The following is a 20,874-nucleotide window of genomic DNA, read 5'->3' as shown; positions in this document are numbered from 1 at the left end:
ATAAATCTTAGTGAGTTTAGCCAATAAAAGCACAGGTGAAGGGAAGCAATACCAGTTTAATAAGGTTTGCAAGCAAGTAATACAACTTTTATTTCTAAACTCTCATGTGGCTTTGGCTAATGTCTTACTAAGCCAATGGAGTCCTGTACCTATATAGAAATAAAGAGTTCTTGACAAAGCATTCAGACTCTGTGTCTATATATTGCTATGATACAGAAGTAGAAATTATAATTTTTCTTTACCATAATTGGGGTAAGATTCTGTCTATCTCTGGTAAATCTAGCCCTGTATTAAGGGCAGTGAAGAAGCAGTCCAGGGAAGGAACTGAGCCCACTGCCTACCCCTCTCCACCCATTCCCTATGTGCCTGTGTTTGAGGAACTACTGGGTATGGAACCTCTACATCCAATGCTGGAAGGAGAGGTGGAGATATTATTGTGTATGCTGCCGCATGACTGCTTAGGGATGGGCCATAATCTGTCCCTTGGGATTTTTTTGTTCCTGAGAATCGTGTTCCTAGTGATTAATCAAATGCCATTCAAAGGGAAACAGTGAGATAAATGAGGACTAAAAATAAACTTTTTAAAAATATACTGCGGCAAATTCTGGTATAAAGCTAGAACAAGTATTAACTTAATTGAGCTTTGGATTTATGCTAGTGTAACCCAAGGCAATTTGGTCCATTATTTTAAACTAGATACTGGTCACCATTCTGCTCTGTTATGCAGGTGCAACCTAGCACATCCGAATTTGGTCCAATTCCCTTTTAATATGGGTTATATAAGGAGATAAATATTGCATTTGTAGAATGCGCCTTCCCTTCTTTCAGTTAGAAAGCAGTGCATTAAGCAGTTGCAATATGGATGGTAATCTATTCCTGAGTGATACAAAATCATTTTCTGAATATCTAATTTATTTCTCTTCTGTTAACAGTTTCATTAAAGGTTGTTTGTTGTGCCTTTTCCCTTTAGGCCATTCCACGTAGAGCCTTCAAATATTGTCAGTGTGAATGATGACACACAAAGAGTTACAGATGAAGCCTCAGCAATGAATAAGCGGATTCATTACTATAGCAAGCTCACTTCTCCTTCAGATAGGGCACTGGTAAGGAAAAGATGGGTTAAAGATGCCATTAATTAATGGACATGACATGCAGGGTGTAGTGGGTGTTGTAAGTTCCTGACTTGTGCAATTTACAATTGAAAAATAAAAAGGAAAAACCCCAGTTAAAACAAACGTTGAGGATTGCTTCTAAATGAGGCCTTCCTGGCTAAGCATGCTTGAGTTTACATAGAACTGCAAGTCACAACTGCCTTCTTAGGTGGTGAAAACTATGACTAAGATATGCAAACAGTCCTGAGTTTTACAATCTTGGCCCTGTCTTAATACTTCGTCACCAGAACGTTCATAAATACATATTTAAGTTGTCAACATGGAATTCTATGTACCTAAATTTAGGTATCCAAGCCTGATAACTTAGGGCATTTTCTGTGTGTAGCCGGTCACTGAGAAAATATTTTCATAAAGTAGTTGGTGGATTGTGATGTGGATGAGAGCAAATGCTGTATTCTTCTACAGAAGAATAATTCAGCCATCAATTTTTCTTTAAAAATAGAACAGATCTGCTTGAAAATGTACTTTTCATTAAAAGTTTCATGTTTTTCTTATAGTAAGTAGTCAACTTAGTATAAGTGGAACATCAGAGATTCTTTGTTGTTACTAATACATCTTGTTTTATCCCTCTATTAGATTGCTCCTGATCATGTACTTCCAGCTCCAGAAGAAATTTATGTGTATAGTCCATTAGGAACTGCTTTCAAAATCGATGGTTGCACTGATGGTTATGGCAAAAACTCCAGCATAGTGACAATGTATGTTAAATACTTTCTTGTATGGTAGCCCAAAATTGCATTATATTGGAAGTTGTCTATTGAAATTTAATAACTTTTATGTTTCTAAAAAGGTGGCATGAAATAACAATGCTCCTTAATTCTCTGTGTTCTTCAGATTTATGATCTGGAATACAATGATGGGCACATCTATACTAAGTATGCCATGGGGAATAAAACAGGTAAGATCAATGTGTATTAGAAAAAAATATTTGCATGGAAAACATTTGCAGTGTTCTTTTGTTCTATTTGCATCAACATTTATTGTTAATGCGCAAAAATATAAATGTATTTCTCCTCTTAAACAGGCAGGATTTACCACTGGAATCTGTTTGATCTTGCTAATGGGCAGCTTGACACTTTATTGCTGTTACAGAGTTGTGAAATCACGGACAATGATACGTAAGAATCTGTTACATTACACAGTGTTCTTGTGTAAAGTGTGAGATCTTGAGATCCTGAATGATGAGGTTTTTTTTTATTACTGTTTGTGTTTCTGCCAGTGTTTTTTGTCTGAATATTTCTTTGATTTACTGTTGGTTAGATATGGGACTCAAACAAAAACTCCTCATTTGGATGTCCCTGAATTTTGGGGAAGTTTGGGTTCTGGATTGAGACTTTGTGGCTTGGGGTCCATCTCTACCTGTCATATTACCTCTTTAATTTATAGGGACCTGTTTCTTTAAGCAAATTTAACCACATCTGAACTCCTTCAGTCAAACTCCACCAACCATCTGATGTAATAGAAATCAAGTTATGGAACAGAATGTTGTCCCCTGACAAGTGTTGTACTTTAAGTTGGTGGCATTTATCTAGCAGTAGGAGACTTTTTTTACTTTGAATCAGAGTTCTATGTAAACAGCACAATTTCTCTTAATCAGAGTATTCTCATGTTTAATCACCTTTTTTGTATTTTTGTCTTTATTCAGCTTTAATAGATACCTCAAACTGGGAATTCCCAGATGTTTGCAAGTACTATTTTGGATCCTTTGGTCAATGGTCCAGTCTTTTATTTTCAATGGTGTCTCTTGTTGGAGCCATGGTTATTTACTGGGTACTTATGTCCAACTTCTTGTTCAACACAGGAAAATTTATATACAGTAAGTATCAGTGCTTAAGTCTTTTCAGTTTAGTTTAAATCAAAATTCTAGGTACTGAAACGCAGGGACAAATTGTTAAAATCAGCTTTTTTGTAGCACCAGAGAAATTTAATTTTGGGCACCATAATTATAACCTCTCTAAAAGTTCTATAATTCTCCAGGTGTATGCCTTTCTTTGAGTGACTTCCAGTTAGACTTTCTTTAAAGAGCATCACAAAGCAAGGATGACTTTTGTTGCATCTTCTACGTGTGTGTGTGTGTGTGTGTGTGTGTGTGTGTGTTATATAAATAAAAAAATTAGTTTTCCATGTTGATGGACCTGTGTGTGTTTTTGTGTATTGATATACATACACACAACAGATTTGGCCCTACAGACTTCTTTAATTCAGTGAATGAGAGTTTTTTTCAGAGGTGAAGCAAGGCATCTTATACAAAGAAGACAATGCTATGATGTTTATCATGGGTTATAATGTCCTGAATCACTGGAGACTCTCTCATAGCTATGGGAGAAGTTCAATGGGTACATGGGAACTGACACCAGTAAATGACCCATGTCATCTAAAGCTACTTTGTCTATCTCCACAATACTAAATCAAGCTGCAAGTGAAATAATCGGGTGTCTTTAGATGGGATTGAGACTATTCATTTCGGAGTTAGTGAGAAACTGCAAAACTCTATTCTACCTCTCTCATTTCAGTTCCATAAATTTACAGAGAGAAGGAACGGGATAACAGCAGGAGTAGAGCAAACCATAGTAAGATTGTTTTTCTTATTTTCAGATTATGTTCATGACATTAACGTAACAGATCTTGTTCCTGGTACTAATGGGAGTACTAGAGGTAAGAAAAGCACAATAGTACTATGTTCCACAATAAAATAACTCTTAAGGGATATTATATGCAGTGTTGTTGTAACCATGTCAGTCCAAAGATATTACAGAGACCAGGTGGGTGAGGTATAGTAGAACCTCAGAATTACGAACACCTCAAGAATGGCGGTTGTTCGTAACTCTGAACAGAATGTTATAGTTGTTCTTTCAAAAGTTTACAACTGAACATTGAGTTAATACAGTACAGCTTTGAAACTTTACTATGGAGAAGAAAAATGCTTTCTTTTTTATATATATTATATAAATTTTAGTAGTTTACATTTAACAGTACTGTATGTATTTATTTTTAATATTTCTGCTGCTGCCTGATTATGTACTTAAGCTTCCAAATTAGATGTGTGGTTGACTGGTCAGTTCATAACTCTGGTGCTCATAACTCTGAGGTTCTAGTTTCTTGAAGTGGTTCTTAACAGTGGTTCTTAATCTGTGGCCTAATCAGCACACAGCTGCGGCCTATGTGACATCCTCAGGGCCATACAGGTAGTATTGGACGTGGCCCACAATGGTAACTAGGTTGAGAACCACTGTTCTACTGTGATATCTTTTATTGGACCAACTTCTGTTGGTCAGAGAGACAAGCTTTTGAGCTTACATAAAGCTCTTCTTTAGACCTGCAAGGTGAAAATTCAGACCCGAAGAAGAACTCTCTGTAAGCTTGAGGGCGTATCTCTCTCACTAGCAGTTAAGGAGGGAAATCCTGGAGCCTGGAGTTTCCTGTAAGGACAGGAGAGGCTGAGGGAACGCTCTGCCCAGCTCTGCGAGCCTTTCATCATAAAACCCAAACTTATCTTGAATTTGAATGGGTTTTTGTACTCTGCAAATACTTTACACAGCCCTACACTAAAAAGCCACACTAACTCTGAGTATGTCTAAACAGGCAGAGTTACAGCACCAGCAGTTACAGCGCCGCTCAGAGCGCTGAAGAGAAACCGCTGTTGTGTGTTCACACTGTCTGCTGCCTGCACAATAGCATGTTCACACTTGCATCAGTATTCGCAGCAGTGCACTCTGGACAGCTATTCCACAGAGCATCTCTTCCTCTTCTGCTGCTAAGAGTTGTGGGAAGGCGGAGGGGGTCACAGGGGATCCTAGGTCCTGTCCCAATGCCCCATGATGCATTGCTTTGCATCCCAGCAATCCCTGTGCTTCAGTCCTCATTTGTCGCCGTCTTTCAATGGTTTTGTGTACTGCACCCTCTGCCTCTTTGGTCTTCAGGAATGGATTCCACACAGTTGACCAATATGCTGCTTTCTCTGACCAACATGTCACAAGTGGCAGTGGAGTTATTCCCTAAACTGCAAAGGCATGAGGAGTGCAACATTGATCTCGCCACATGTAATAGCTACGACAAGAGATTGCTTGTGTCATTCACGGAGGTGCGGACCACAGTGGCTCCTGTGGTCCTATTGGGCTTGGGAAATAAGCACTGAGTGGTGGTATCACATAGTCATGCACATCTGGGATGACGAGCAGAGGCTGCAGAACTTTCGGATGAGGAAAACCACTATGTGAAGAGCTTGCCCCAGCCTTGCAGTGCAAGGACATGAGAATGAGAGCTGCCCTGTTGGAGAAGTGCGTGGCAATTGCACTGTGGAAGCTGGCAACTCCAGACTGCTACCAACCGGTTGCTAACCAGTTTGGAGTGGGGAAAATCTACCGTTGGACTTGTGTTGACGGGAGTGTGCAGGGCTGATAACCACATCCTGCTCCGAAAGACCATGACTCTGGGCAATGTGCATGATATTGTGGATGGCTTTGCACAAATGGGTTTCCCTAACTGCAGAGGGGCGATAGATGGCACGCATATTCCAGTTGTGGCACCCGACCACCTAGCCACCATGTACATTAATTGGAAGGTGTATTTCTCAATGGTTCTCCAGGCGCTTGTGGATCACTGGGCATTTCACGGACATTAACACAGGCTGGCCCGGAAAGGTGCATGATGCACATAGGGTGACCAGATTACAAGTGTAAAATAGCGGGACGGGGGCGGAGCCAAAAAAGGGGGCGGAGCCAAAAAAATTTTAAGGGGCCTGGGGCATTAGCAGGCCCCGCGCGCTGCCCTCCCCGCGGAGCCTCCCACCCCCTGGCCCGCCACGGACATATGCGGGGCAGCGCGGTGGGTCCGGGCGGGGGCAGCGCGGAGCGGGCAGGAGCCAGGTGGGTGGCAGGGGCCGAATCCCCGCTGCTGCCAGGGAGCCCCGCGCCTCTCCCTCCTGCTCGCGGCTGTGGCTCCCTCCCGACGCGACGCGCCCCCCCCCCCCCCCCGCTGCCCCGGGCACATGCGGCGCGCGTCCCCCGCGCCTAGTCTCCCTCCCGCCGGGAAGGAGCAGCTGGATGTGCGCCGCATGTGCGCGGGGCAAGCCGGGGGGGGCGCGTCCGGCCAGGAAGGAGCCGCAGCCGTGAGCGGGACGGAGAGGCGCGGGGATCCCCAGCAGCAGCGGGGATTCAGCCCGCGCCACCCACCCACCCCCCGCCCGCTCCGCGCTGCCCCCGCCCGGACCCACCGCGCTGCCCCGCGGGCTGCAGGGCTGGAGCAGCCTCCAGGCTGCACTCCCGGCCCCGGGTGAGGCAGCCCGCGGGAAGAAGCCCTCTGGCGCGGCGGGGGGGCTCACAGCTGAGCCCGCCGTCTCCCTCCCTTGCCAGGCCCCCTTTGCCCGCCCGGTGCCCGGGTGCTGGAGCTGACTTACCAGCTCCAGGATCCAGGGACCGCCGCCACCCCCTCCCTCCAGGCTTGCACCGCCATGCTGCAAGCCTGGGAGGGAGGAGGAATGCTGGGGAAGAGGCGGGGCCAGGGCGGGGATTTGAGGAGGGAGCCAATGGGGGGAGAAGGGGGCGGAGCCGGAGCGGAAGGGAAAATTTCTTCTTTGTCCAGTGTCCCGACCAAACATTGGTCGGGACGCGGGACAAAGAAGCAAATATCGGGACAGTCCCGATAAAATCGGGACATCTGGTCACCCTAGATGCACACCTCTTTCGGCCTGTTCAGGAAGCTGCAACCAGGGACTTTCTTCCCGGACCAGAAGATTACCGTAGGGGAAGTTGAAATTTTCAATGGGATTCTGAGAGACCCTGCCTACCCCTTAATGCTGTGGCTTACGAAGCCATACACATGGCACCTTGACAGCAGTAAGGAGTGGTTCAACAACAGGCTGAGCAAGTGCTGAACGGCTGACGAGTGTGCTTTTGGCCATTTAAAGGCTCAGTGGTGCTGCCTATATGGGAGGCTGGACCTGGCTGATGACAATATTCCTATGCTTATAGCCGTGTGCTGTACGCTCCATAATATTTGAAGGGAAGGGTGAAAGCTTCAGCCAGGGTGGACCATTGTGGCTCAGCACCTGGAGGCTGAATTTGAACAGCCAGTGACCAGGGCTATTAGAGGGGCACAGTGTGGGGCCATAAGGATCAGGGATGCCTTGAGGCAGCAATTTGAAGCTGAAAGCCACTAATATTTGTTGCTATGCTCAGGAGTGCAGTGCTTGTAATGCTAGGAGGTGATTGTGAGTGGTGCAGATGATGCACTATCAAGGTGTAAGAAAATTGCCTGCTGCTTTGCGGGCTCTGTTTGCTTTCAATTAATGGAATAAAGAGAGCTTTCAAACCAAAACAATTATTTTATTAAAAAACACAACCGGAGGGGGGAGAGAGACAAACAAAAAAACACATCAGCACTGTGGGGGATGGGAGAAGGGAGGGTCCCAGGAGGAGGTGGGGTCCCGGGATGGTTAAAGATTTGTGTATGTCCAGGTATCCTATGCAGCCTTGTCCTTTGGAGTACAGTGCAGTGGGTACTGTACTTCAGCAGGGCTAAACTGCAGAGGAACAGGTGTTGAGTGCAGTGGGTACTGGGAGTATGGGGTAGGAGTGGAATGCAGCGGGTACAGACTGTAGCCAGGAGGTTGATCAGAGTGTGTGGGCAGTATGGGTAGGGGTGGGGCGCCTGGGAAAGAGTTTTGTGACAGTGGCTGCAGGGGAGGGTGGGCGCAGAGCTGCTCAGTTTGCAGTGCTAGTAGCGCCTGGAGCGTGTCCACTTGGCGCTCCATAGCGTTTAAGAGCCACTCCGTGGCTTGGTTCTGACGCTTCGCATTCTCTTCTCACTGTCCCATTACTCCTTCACTTCTTGTGGTGTCCTTTTTTTTTTTTTTTTGGCTGCAGAGTGCATCATGACCTCATGCAGAAAGTCTCTTTAGTTCTTAGTGGCCACTTTCTAATTCTGTTCAGCTGGTGATAACAAAGAGGGAGGCTGGGCTCCCAAGGTCATATCTGTGAAGCCAAAATGCAACATTTTACAGAAGCCGTATTGTTTGCAACACACAGACCACTGATTTAAAACACAGCCTCTATTCACATACCTGTCACTAACTGGCTGACCCCAGGCAAGCACACATGAGCCACAAGACCCCCAAAATGGTGAGTAACCGCAGGGGCAGGGGAAATCAGTGTTCCAGGAATGTACTGGACACTGGGCACGTCGCTCTTGGGGAGAGCCAGCACTGTAGGGGGTGCCTTATAATCATTCCTGTCCCCACATTTTCCACAGGCTGTGTTCATTAGGGAAGATATCTCGCTGCTGAGGGTGAGCAGGGAATCAAGTGAGGGTCTTCTCCAAGACTGCAGCTTCTACCCTGGCCCTTGTACGGCTTGCCTGTGTACAGCAATGGTCCCACCCCACAGTGACAGCAGAGTGGTGTGGGAAAGTTACCCTTAACGGGGCAAGAAACAAAGCAGCTCTGCCAAAGAACCTGCGGCAGCAGATTGCCCAGTATCTCCATGAGAGTCAATCTGGGAAGTGGCCTGAGGCACTCAGGGGCTCCGTTACCTACAGTCCCTGCCAGCCAGGTTACCCACTACTATTGCTGCCACCCTGGTTGCTCCTGCACTTTCTCTCACTATTGCCACACCTTTCCCCATTCAGATCCAGCAGGAGGTGCAGCCAGAGGAGAGGCAGACATTCTGTCAGGCTGCCTGAAGCCATGTGCCACAATCTTCTCCAGTGACCAAAAAGTGCAACTGCAGCTTCTGCAGGCAGGCAGGACAGGGCTGTCAGATGCTTGAATGTCACTTGGCAGCCCCGAATACTTCTGCTAAACAGAAAGGGATCTAATCAGTAGAGACAAAAGCATTTTTCAAGGGGTTGTGAAACAATGGAGAGAAAACCAATTAGAAAACAGTAATTAATATTACTCTGTCGCTTTAAATTTCAGGAAAAGTCAAAATACTGTCTAAAGTTTTTTGTCTTTAGGTTATTGTAACCTGGCAGGCATGCTGCCAGCGTGGGAGGAAGAGATTAACAGGGTACAAAGCATTATGAAGTACAAAGGTATAAATGGAGACTAGGAGAACATTAGGACAGGTTCATATTTCAACATATAAGACAGGAATTGCTATTTACATTTTTCCACAAAAAGCCCCAAGTACACTCCATAAGTTAAAATGTAAACATTTTAAGGGCCTCCTATTCTAGGTGTCTCCTCCTCCCTAATGTGTAGTGGCTGTGGTTGGTACACCAACAATATGACACTGTAAATTATTAATTCAGGAGTTTTAGAACAGCCACTGATTATTTGCTCTGAGATGTGCACAAAACCATGTGTACGCTACTGTTAATGCAGGCACCCATGCACCCAGCTTACATGCACAGCCAGATATGTTCACTTGTGCATTCAGCCATGTATTTGCTCATATGCACAGAGGCAGTTTTGCAGACACTGCTATGTGTGCATGCACTGCAGCACAGGCAAGCTGCTCAGACATAGACCCACACAAAGGCACACATATATGCACAATGGAGTAAACACAGCTACATGCACACACATGCATACAGACAGCTATGCACGCATGTCCTGTATCCATACCCTTGGATGTTGATCCTGTGCAGCAGTCCGCTCAGACTGCAGGCTAGTTGGTATTGTATAGCCTCACATTCAGCTGTTAAGTTATGTCAACTCTCCGCACTCAGTGCTGAGGTGAAGGTGGTACCAGCTGAGAGTGCAGGGAGAACAGGGTATGGCCCAGCAGTGAAAACTTAGGCTATGTCTGCACTTGAAGCTGGGGGAGTGATTCCCAGCTCACCTAGACATGCTTATACTAGTTCTCATCAAGCTAGTATGCTAAAAATAGTAGTGTAGCCATGATATCATGGGCAGTGGCAGCACAGGCCAACTGCTCCAAGTACATCCCTATGAAGTCTAGTGGGTTTAGGCTCAAGGTAGTTAGCCTGTGCCACTCCTTGCTGCTGCACATGCTATAGGGGCTATGCTACTGTGTTTAATGCCCCAGCACAAATATGTTCTGTTCAAGCTGGGAATCACACCTCCAGCTCCAAGCATAATGTAGACTTAGTGGTGGGCCCTAATGGATGGAAGGAAGCAGACGAGCAGCAGCTGAGCTGCCAGAGTGGTGCTTCTGAGTGCTCCTAGGCTCCCAGTGGTAAACTTACTCCCTGGGAGATTTAGGTACCGAATCTGTTGATTCATTGCATAGCTTTTGTGTAAACAAAGCCCTGTTTGTTTGTTTGTTCTTGCAGTTATCTGTCCAGGTACTGCCAATGAGGATCAACCGGGCAACAAAAGTGGGCTGTTTCCTTTTGTCAACAACAACAACACAAGTTTTGAGCTGTTTGAGGAGTGGTGGAGCAAATCACGAACTGTACCATTTTATCTGATTGTTGTTGTTCTGCCCCTTCTAAATCTTAAGTCTCCCTCTTTCTTTGCCAAGTTTAACATCCTAGGTAGGTAATAACATTCCTGTATTGTTCATTTATTATTGATAAAATACATAGCAAATACAGCGAAACCTGTAGTAATGACCCCACCTCCAGTGGCCAACTCCTTGTCTTAAGCAAACTTTGAAATATCTCCAAGGTTTCCAGTACTGTTTTGTTTGTTTGACCTCTAGTGAATGATCAGCCTCTGCAAGGGAGTTGGGTATTGCTGCTCCCTTGGGTAACCCTTTAAATAGGTTTCATTGTATTTAGAGTAAATATTAAGTGGTTAAATATACTGTTCTTATTAGTCTTTTACATAGAAAATAATATCCGCACAACAGCATTCAGCAGAATCTCAACCCTCCCTTGTGTTTATGCCTGGAAATGGTCTTCCATTATCTCATTGTTAATTATTTAACAATTCAAAACTAATACGATCTAGAACACTAAACTGAAACTGCTTATAAAGCATTACGTATAATAATTCATGGTGTAATGCATCAGCCTTTCAGTGTTGGCTTTATTTTTAAGCCCCAAGGAGAGCTACAAGCTAAGGCTGAAGAAAATAGTTGTAGATTTTAATTTTTGAATGCTTATAAGTCAGCAAATTGACAGTATTTTATTTATTTAGACATACAGAAACCTAGGCCAGTTTAGAACATTAGGAGATTGTGCAGTATGTTAGCTTTAAATTGATCTTCATGTTCAGAACTACTTATTCATTCACTGAATATAAAGAACAATTCCCTTCATTTATTTTGTTACCTTGAAGATAGTTCTCAACTGAAATCCTGTCTTCCCTCCCCCCCGGCCTGTTTTCTAAACTATATAAATCCTGCACTTTTTTCCCCCCACATATATTTATAAGCTTTTCTCTGATGCTAATCACTGTAGCATCAGGGTACATCCCAATTTTATAGCATTAAAATAAATGGACAGATTATCTTTGTCTCTGAATAATTATTATTGCCCTTCTTTATAATTTTCTGGGTTTCTTTCCCTCTATTCTTAAACTGTGGGGGCCAGAACTGCACACTCGCTCATGCAGTTGTAGTCAGACTAAGGCTGTAGACTTGGTATTGTTACCCATCTCTGATTTTATATGTGATCCTCTGTGTGTCCATGGGAGCATAATTGTGGGTGTAGTATGACTCCTGGGAATGATGTAATAAAATGTGGATCCTGTCATGTCTAGGTTGCTAGCTCAGATGAGGTATAAGTCAGAAGTGACCAAAGGTCACTGCAGCTAGTGTCAATCCTGGTCTTACTGGAGAGTTCACAGTTGCAGTTTGCACTAATTGGCATCTTGGTGAATTATTTCACCCAAAAGGCCAACAACTAAATGGGTATGGAGAAAACTACCTTGCACTACAAGTGATAGTCCCTGCACATATGCTAGAGGAAGTTGGTTAGGAATCTCATTCTTCTGCTGCCCATGCTCAACCAGTGCTGTAGATAATTGGGGACATTAGTTTCCTAGGTTATTAATCCAGCACCTGTCAAGGGAACTAGACGCCATTAAAATTTAAATAAATGGATGTAGTGCAGCAGCTCGCTCCCTCTTTACAAGGAGAAAAGGGAATTTGGGATCACAGAACTAGTGTTTAAAAAATTGGGATTGTCCTGCAGTCTTCAGGATGACTAGCACCCCAATTTCTTTGGGCTGGTGGCAACTAACTAGAGGGACCAATATAGAATGGAGCATAAATAACTGTCTATCACAATTTATCCTGGTGATGATGGATGATTGTCTCTCTTGTGTGTGTAGGTACCGTTTCAGTTGTCTACTTAGTTTTTCTTGTTACTCTGAAGGCTGCACATCTGGGATTCCATTTAGAATTCAACTGGTTTACAGCTAATGATTTTTTTGTACCAGGTAAGATATCTAAAATTAAACAGAGTGATTAATTTTAAGCATGGATATTGTGCTTTTAATCTTTAATTTTTATCCTCCCAACATCCCTGTGAGGTACGATAGGTAAGTAAATGTTGTTTTCTGCTAATGCCTCCAGAGGGTCTGCGGAAGACTGCGCTTATTAGTGCCTCCTGAAAGTTGAGAGACAAAGGTACAGGGAACCCCTTTCTTCCTCCTTCCCAGTTCTCCTACGCAGGAGATAGTAATAACATTGCTGCCTGGGGTCCAGAAACACAGGGTTGAAGGCTAGTCATTGCCTGGTACCTCCATTATGCACCAGCTCAGAGAAAACTTGTCTGTGGATAGGCAAGGTGAGGCCATGATCCCATCCCTCCCGGCACCTTCTTCCATGTTTCACTATTAAAGTAGTACTCACGATAGACAAACCTAAGAGATTGATTTATAAAGTGTAGCAAGTACTCCACTAAGTTCTTATATGGTACCCATCGCCATGTGTCCAAGTGCACCTCACACCTACTCCCCACTTTCTCATGGTCCTCAACCCATAATTTAGCCCTTTATTTTTAAACTCCCATTAACAGTCATATACCTTTCTCTGTCTCTTCTTGGCAGCATTGGTTGCCAATTTGTTTAAGGGATATTACAGGCCAATATATGGGGTGTCACAAACACAAGAACTTATTGCCACTGGATGAATTGGGTAGGAGGATAATCCATAAAAGAGAAAAACAACTTCTGTTTCTTTTCTTTCTTGTGGAAGACTTGGGAAGAGACACTAAAGTCATCCCCCTCTTTACAAGAGGCAGCATTACATTGGAGCTCTGAAGAGATGTATGCCTATAGTATCTAATTAGATCGTTCTGACTTCATCTGGGAATAGGGGAGTAATTTTGCCCTTCATTAATATTTAATTACTAACTCAAGCATAATGTGAAGCTCGGGGACATTCATCCATCTGGTATGTTTGGTTTCCCTTGTGGGTTTCCATCTTCCTTCTATTGCTTTTCAGAAGGAAAAAAAAATGTAGGTTTCCCAGTCATGATACAAGTTACAACAACAGCTTTACAAATGTGACACTGGCTATTGTTACGACAAAGAACAATGACCCGAAGAAGACAACTAGGATAATCAAATATGTGAAGAAATTTTAAATGGATATAGTAAAATAAGAGGACTAGAAGGTGGATGGTTCCACAAATGATGGGCAGTGGTGGAATCTGTCTAATCAGTGAAGTTAAATGACCACCATTGCCACAGAGTATCACTCACTTCCTCCGTTAGGATGTTGATTAGGATCAGTTAGAGATCAGTCAAAAAGCCACAATCGAGGAAGAAGACTGTGTATTGTTTTTTTGTTTTTTGTTTTTAAAAAACCTGGTTTAGAGGGGAAGTGAGGGCAGCTACAAAAATATAGAAGAAATGGAAGAAAGGGGAAGCTGATGATAATGAATATAAATTAGAAGTTAGGAATTGTAGAAAATTGATAAGGGACACATGGAGAAATCTATGGCCAGCAAAGTTATGGACAGTAAGAAGAAGTGCTTAAAATTCTTTTTGTTCCTAACATACTTAACAATGGTATTGATCCATTACTAGATGGAAATTACAGAATTATCAATAATATTGCAGAAAAGGCAGAAGTGTTCAATAAATATTTCTGTTCTGTATTTAGAAAATCAACAGATGATGTAGACATGTCATATATGATGATTATACTCTTTTCATTCCACTAGTTTCTCAGGAGGATGCTAAATAGCAGCTACTGAAGTTAGACATTTTTAAATCAGCAGGTCCAGAGAACTTGTGTCCAAGGGTTTTAAAAGATTTGCTTAAGATCTCTCTGGACCATTAATCTTGATTTGTCAAGAAGTCTTGGAACACTGGGGAGTTCCAGAAGTCTGATAGAAAACTAATGTTTTGCCAGTATTTAAAAAGCATAAATGGGATGACCTGGTTAACTATAGGCCTGACAGTCTCACATAGGTCCCTGGCAAGATATTAGAATGGTTGATACAGGATTCAATTAATAAAGAATTAAAGGAGGGCAATGTAATTGATGCCAATTAACATGACTTTATGGAAAACCGATCCTGTCAAACTAACTTGATCTCTTTTGTAATCTCAAAAAAATAAAGTTTCATTGATAAAGCTAACCATGCTGATGTAATATACTTAAACTTCTACAAGGCATTTGACTTGATACCATGTGATATTTTGATTAAAACAAAAAAAAAAACTAGAACAGTATAAAACTAGCCTGCCATATATTAAATCGATTAAAAGTTGGCTGATGTGTCTCAAAATGTAATTGCAAATGGAGAATCATCCTTGAGCAGGTGTGTTTCTAGTAGGCTCCCGCAGGGATCTGTTCTTGTCCCTATGCTATTTAACATTTTTATCAATGACCTGGAAGAAAATGTCACTGATAAAGCTTTTTTCACTTGACACAAATTGGGGAAGTGGTAAATAATGAAGACAGGTCACTAATACAGAGCTATCTGGATTGCTTCATATGCTGAGTGCAAGCAAACACTATGCATTTAATATGGCTAAATGTATACATCTGAGGGGAAAAATGTAGGCCATATTTACAGAATGGGGGACTCTCTCCTGGAAAGCAGTGACTTTGAATAAGATTTTTGGGGTCGTGGTGGATAGTCAACTGAACACGAGCTCCTTGTGCAATGCTGTGGCCAAAAGGGCTAATGCAATCATGGCTGCATAAACAGGGGAATCTCAGGTAGTAGTAGATAGAGGTTTATTTTTTCTATGTATTTGGCATTGGTGTGACTGCTGCTGAAATACTGTGTCCAGTTCAGGTGTCCACAAATAAGGAAGAAGGTTGATAAATTGGAGGGGGTTTAGAGAAGAGCCATGAGAATTATTAAGGCTTAGAAAACATTCCTTATAGTGATAGACTCCAGGTGCTCTGTCTATTTAGCTTAACAAAGAGAAAGTGTGACTTGATTACAGTGTACAAGTACCTACAATGGGAACAAATATTTGCTATTGGGGGTTTTCAGACTAGCAGAGAAAGGGTATAACGTGATCCAAGTTAGAAATAAGGTGTATGTTTTTAACACTGAGTAATCAATCCATTGGAACAATTTACCAACAGTTGTGGTTGATTCTCCATCACTGTCAGTTTTTAAATCCTGATCTGCTCTAGAAGTTTATTTTGGGCAAGTTCTATGGTGTGGGTGTGTGGCTTGGCCTATCTCTGACGGGGGTGAGGTCTCCTGGGCAGCTACAGGTAGAAGCAGGGCCGGCTCCAGGCAGCAGCCCACCAAGCATGTGCTTGGGGCGGCGCGGCAGGGCCCCGGCCGTGCTCGCCGCCCTCCCCCCAGTGCTCTGGCCGCCCGGGAGAGTGGAGAGCCCCGGCCGGGCTCTCTGGCCACCAGGGGCTCTCCGCCCTGCTCCCGACGCTCTGGCCACCCGGGAGAGTGGAGAGCCCCGGCCGGGCTCGGTGCTCTCCCCTGCTGCGCTGATTGTGGGGGACGTGGGGGGGTGCGGCAGGTGGCTTTTTTGCCTAGGGCGGCAAAAAAGCCAGAGCCGGCCCTGGGTAGAAGTGGGAGTCTTTTGTAGCTATAGGTTATTGGGCATCTAGCACCCAACAGGCCCTGAGCTAGTGAACCAATTTATCTATCTGTGGTGAGACACTCTGCATAGAGGGGGATTAATGAATAGGCAAATGCTTCTAGAAAATACATACTTGCCAGTAAAAGCCAAATAAAATCACTATATTAATTTTACTGTAACATAAGGAAATAAATGTTTGCCATTACCCAGAAGGACAGCTTGACACCATGGGCTGTATTTCCATGAAATCTGCTACAAACTTCTCTGGAATGTTTTTACAGCTACATTAGCTGACTCATAGCTGGAGGTGATGAGTCTTGCAAAGAAAGCTGACATAAGATAGACATTATCTTAATATACTTCTCTACCACAGCACAGTATTATGTACATATTACACAGCCACAGTTGTGTGGTGGTGTTTTTGGGGGGAGGAGGGAGGGTTGTGTGTGGATTTAGTTTCGTTAAACTCAAATTGCACTGGTGTAGAAGGTGAGAAACTAGACCTCCTGGCCAATGTGTTCTGTGTATTCTTGGCTAAGAATACTGCTCTAAAATCAGTTTTCCAGCTAGTACCTAACCTCTGATTTTTGTTTAACGTTTTAATGAATGGAGGTCAGTGGTGCCTGTTCTTGGAAAGAGGACCTCAGTACCAGGCAACAAGGGGGGAATATGGATAAAGTAGTTCCATTATCTCAGCCAAAATAACTTTCCTTTCTGGTTACAACGCTCATCTCAGAGGCAGTAAATTCTTGCTGAGTACAGCTGTACACAAGACCAGAACATATGCCTTTAGGGTGTACAAAGTGCAAGAATGTGGTTGGTAAGTCCCTAAGGATCCTACTGGGCTACTGATCTCGACATTCTGAGATCATCAACACACAGTGTCCTGTCCGTGCTATCTAACCTTCTCTCTAAATGCAGCAGAGGGAGAGGACTGGGAATAAAGAGGAGTGTTTTAGGGACAAGCCAGTTAGTTTTATTTGTTGTAACAATTTCCACTCAAAGCATTTGATGCCTGACCTCTATAATAATGACGTACCTCTGATAGTATAGCATTATTTCCACTGACCGATGGAATTCCCAGTATCTTGCTAGCCTGGGCCACTCAGAGTCAGTTAATGAGACAAAAAGGTTGTCTTTGCTCTGATGAATGACTTGTATAGACAGGGTGGACTGCTATCCACACATCCAGAAGTTAGGACTTGGAGCCTGGGAGCTTTTCCCTTGCCAAAATCCTATAGTAATATGTGTGATTATATTAAGTCCTAAAATAATTGGTTTCCAGCTAATGGTTGGTTGGTTTCCAGCAATAGTTGGTTTCCAGCTAGCTAATGAAATTAAGAATGATGAAGTGCTACGGTTGGCTGCTTCTTGACAGTCTCTGCCCTAGTCTACGATCTAAGTTAAGCAACTTCAGCTACTTAGATCTACTCACTGCAGTGTCTTCACTGTGGTGAGTCGACTGCTGCCACTCCCCCGTCAACTCTGCCTGCGCCTCTCACAGCGGTGGAGTACAGGAGTCGACGCGAGAGCGCTCTGGGGTCAATTTAGCGCGTCTAAACGCGATAAATCAACCCCTGTTGGATTGATCGCTGCCCGCCGATCCGGCGAGGTAGTATAGACATAGAGGCTAGGGTTACAACTGGATACACCAAACACATTTTTATCAGGGAGCTCAACTAAAATACAGGCCCCTGCCCCCTCTCTCTGAGAAACCCCAAACTGAACTTTGTCTGACAACACTGTTTGATTTTTGAATTGCACCAGCAAACCGTCTCAGAGTATTCATGAATATCCAAACAGGTCCAAAAATTTAATCTCCAAGCTTGCTGAATAGTCTGGTTGTGAACAAAACTCAAGCAAACATACCCCAGGGCTGCTAACCAGCAGTAATGTGAAACTAGACTGGTTTCAAGTGTACTTGAGGTTCAGACCCAATGTTCTATTAAGCAGCCTTGGCATAGATTGATTTACAGCAACGCATAGTGCTGTATGTCATCATAAGCGGTTATAATTATGTCTTCAAGATGACCAATATGCCAAAGATATAGCCAGACTTGCATATGTAGAACATGCATTTATGATCTATACAGCATAGCTTCAGCTGATGTCACTATGGTGGGAAGGATACAACACAGAGTAATGAGTGATTATTCGTGGGGAACTAAGCCTAAAGTGAGACTTTTTTTTTCTCCTCTCTTTCAGTTAGCATTGGTACAGCTTCAATGCTAATAAGATATTAAGGAAAGACGGTGAAACCAGCATAACACCCTAGAGATACACAAGTGCTCTATTACTTTAGACCAGCTATCTCTTTGCTAGTACTTTGGTACTACCTGCCAAAATGGTGCTTAATGATGTTCTAGCATAAGCAAATTAACACTCCTGGCCTAGTAGCAGCATTCCCAGAAGTACTGTCTATTGGATAGAACACTTCTGAGAATGACGCTAAAAGCAGCAGTGCTGTTTTTCAGGGGGTAAAGACATTGGTTGGCTGGTGCCCCTTATAGTCTCCCATTTAAAGGGCAGTCGAGATGGTATCTTGAGGCTTTCCTAATCCTTTATTTTGTAAGCAATCATTTGAATCCCCTTTCTTGTAAACAGCAATAGCTATGTCCCTTGTCCTCCTAAAGTGAGGGTCAGAAGTCTCCTCAGAGTTCGACTCTGGTGATGCTCTCTGGATTAGTCAACAAGAGTCTCACACAGCAAAAAGCTTTTCCTGTCCTCCTCCCCCTGCTGGTACACATGCAGTGTCTCCAAAACTGGTTGCCCCATCAAGGCATTGGGATGTTCATGAACTGCAGTGTTGAGAAGCAGAAAAGTTTATGTTGTTCAAATCATGGAATAACAAGACCTCTAAGTACTGGGAGTTAGTAAGAAACTTTCCCTGAGAGCAGGTTTTTTGCTATTTCTGCTGAAGCATCTGGAATTGGTTGCTGTCTGAGACAAGATACTGAACCAAATGGACTGGCCTGGTCCAGAATAGCAATTCCTAACATCTAGAAATAAATTGAGTGTCACTTTGGCAGCTGTTGTTTATTTCCCTGATGCAAATATAAAAACTAATTTTTATTTTCTTTTGTTTTCCTAGAGTTTAGAATTCAGTTTCCTCAGCTCACAGGGGTCCTGACGCTTGCTTTCTTCATTCATAACTGTGTTATCACTCTCCTTAAGAATAACAAGAACCAGGAAAACAATGTAAGTAACTTAATGAGAAATCATTGGTTTAGATTTAAAGATGGTAGGCCACGCTAATGTTTTTCTGGATGGACATCTCTCAAAATTGATCCGGAAGCTGTAGCAGGTGCAGAACACTTATCTGAAAAGGCAAGAGAGATCTGAGTGAGGGAGTCTTTTATACCAGGTTTCCACTGGCTGCTGGTGCACCAAAAGTACATATAAATAATTTACACTCCAGTTTCCCATTCCAAGAGCTATTTATCCAAAAATTGTAGTTATTGGAATCTACAGTATGCCCCCCTTTAGCCTTGTGTTAGTTAATAACTTCTCAATTATTGTCTTAGCATTACATTAATACACCTCTACGCGACCTGATATAACACAAATTCGGATATAATGCAGTAAAGCAGTGTTCCGTGGGGGTGGGGCTGTGTACTCCGGTGGATCAAAGCAAGTTCGATATAACGTGGTAAGATTTTTTTTGGTTCCCGAGGACAGCGTTATATCGGGGTAGAGGTGTACAGTGTAATTAGCATTTATTAATACAAAACTGTTTGTTAGTGATAACAGATTCTCTTAGAGGCTTGTTAATTGGGACGGTATTAGCAAGTAATTAAGTAATATAGAGAGATCTGGGGGGCACCCTGGATTTGGATAACTAGGATTTCTATATCTGTGACACTGCAGCTCAAAATAGAACTTCTGTATATCCAAACACCTGGTTCTCCAAACACTTTGGCTGTCCCCCAGGCCGTTTGGATAAATGGAAGTGTACTGTAACTCAAATGTAATCAGGCTTTTCAAACTTATTTGCTGTCAAATTGACAACAAACTTGCCAAATTTCAGCCAAGAAGGTGAAGTTTGAAGCTGTAAAGGCTCTGAAAATGACCATTTAAAGCAAAAACACTTGAGCAGCCTTAACTATTGGGTTTGTTTAGTTTAGAAAAGAGAAGTCTGAGAGGGGACATGATAGCAGTTTTCAGGTATCTAAAAGGGTGTCATAAGGAGGAGGGAGAAAACTTGTTCACCTTAGCCTCTAAGGATAGAACAAGAAGCAATGGGTTTAAACTGCAGCAAGGGAGTTTTAGGTTGGACATTAGGAAAAAGTTCCTAACTGTCAGGGTGGTTAAACACTGGAATAAATTGCCTAGGGAGGTTGTGGAATCCCCATCTCAGGAGATATTTAAGAGTAGGTTTGATAAATGTCTATCGGGGATGGTTTAGACAGTATTTGGTCCTGCCATGAGGGCAGGGGACTGGACTCGATGACCTCTCGAGGTCCCTTCCAGTCCTAGAATCTATGAAAATCTATAATTATTACTATGCCTAGGGGGCTCAACTATAATATTCAGATCTAGATCCAACTTTTCCCAGAGTTTAGATGTGTTCAGATTCAGGGTTCCAGTCCAGGCTTATCAAGATCTTCAATGAAAATGTAATTAGCCTTACATCACAAAGTAGATAAATGTTCAACTGTGGTTGAACCTCTGACTTGACAACTCAAAAGTGAGGCTTAAACTGTCCCTGGATGTATATGATACACAGTAAAATCACCCACTATTTAATGATCCTGTCAGTAACTTCTTAGGCACGTTGTGGTAAGTCAAGGATGGATGACCAAAAAGCGAACTTCTGTTTGGAAAGCATTTAGC

The 20,874-nt window shown here is 43.2% G+C and overlaps 1 protein-coding gene across 10 annotated transcripts in view; it reads left to right on the top strand.

The window, feature by feature from the left end:
* LOC101933621 (neutral amino acid transporter 9) overlaps window positions 1-20,874 on the top strand; it is a 92,103-nt gene that overhangs the window by 44,895 nt on the left and 26,334 nt on the right. For all 10 annotated transcript variants that reach the window (XM_065598937.1, XM_065598944.1, XM_065598939.1 and 7 more), the window contains 9 exons: window positions 971-1,103; window positions 1,749-1,870; window positions 2,007-2,070; window positions 2,197-2,290; window positions 2,818-2,988; window positions 3,768-3,827; window positions 10,407-10,610; window positions 12,355-12,462; window positions 19,133-19,239. In XM_065598937.1, the coding sequence (XP_065455009.1) occupies window positions 971-1,103; window positions 1,749-1,870; window positions 2,007-2,070; window positions 2,197-2,290; window positions 2,818-2,988; window positions 3,768-3,827; window positions 10,407-10,610; window positions 12,355-12,462; window positions 19,133-19,239 (1,063 nt within the window). The remainder of the gene's footprint in view (window positions 1-970; window positions 1,104-1,748; window positions 1,871-2,006; window positions 2,071-2,196; window positions 2,291-2,817; window positions 2,989-3,767; window positions 3,828-10,406; window positions 10,611-12,354; window positions 12,463-19,132; window positions 19,240-20,874) is intronic.

This window comes from Chrysemys picta, chromosome 6 (genome assembly GCF_011386835.1).
Source record: "Chrysemys picta bellii isolate R12L10 chromosome 6, ASM1138683v2, whole genome shotgun sequence".
Lineage (NCBI taxonomy): Eukaryota > Metazoa > Chordata > Testudines > Emydidae > Chrysemys > Chrysemys picta.
The sequence above is the reverse complement of the archived record's forward strand: the minus strand, read 5'-3'. Positions and strand labels throughout refer to the sequence as shown.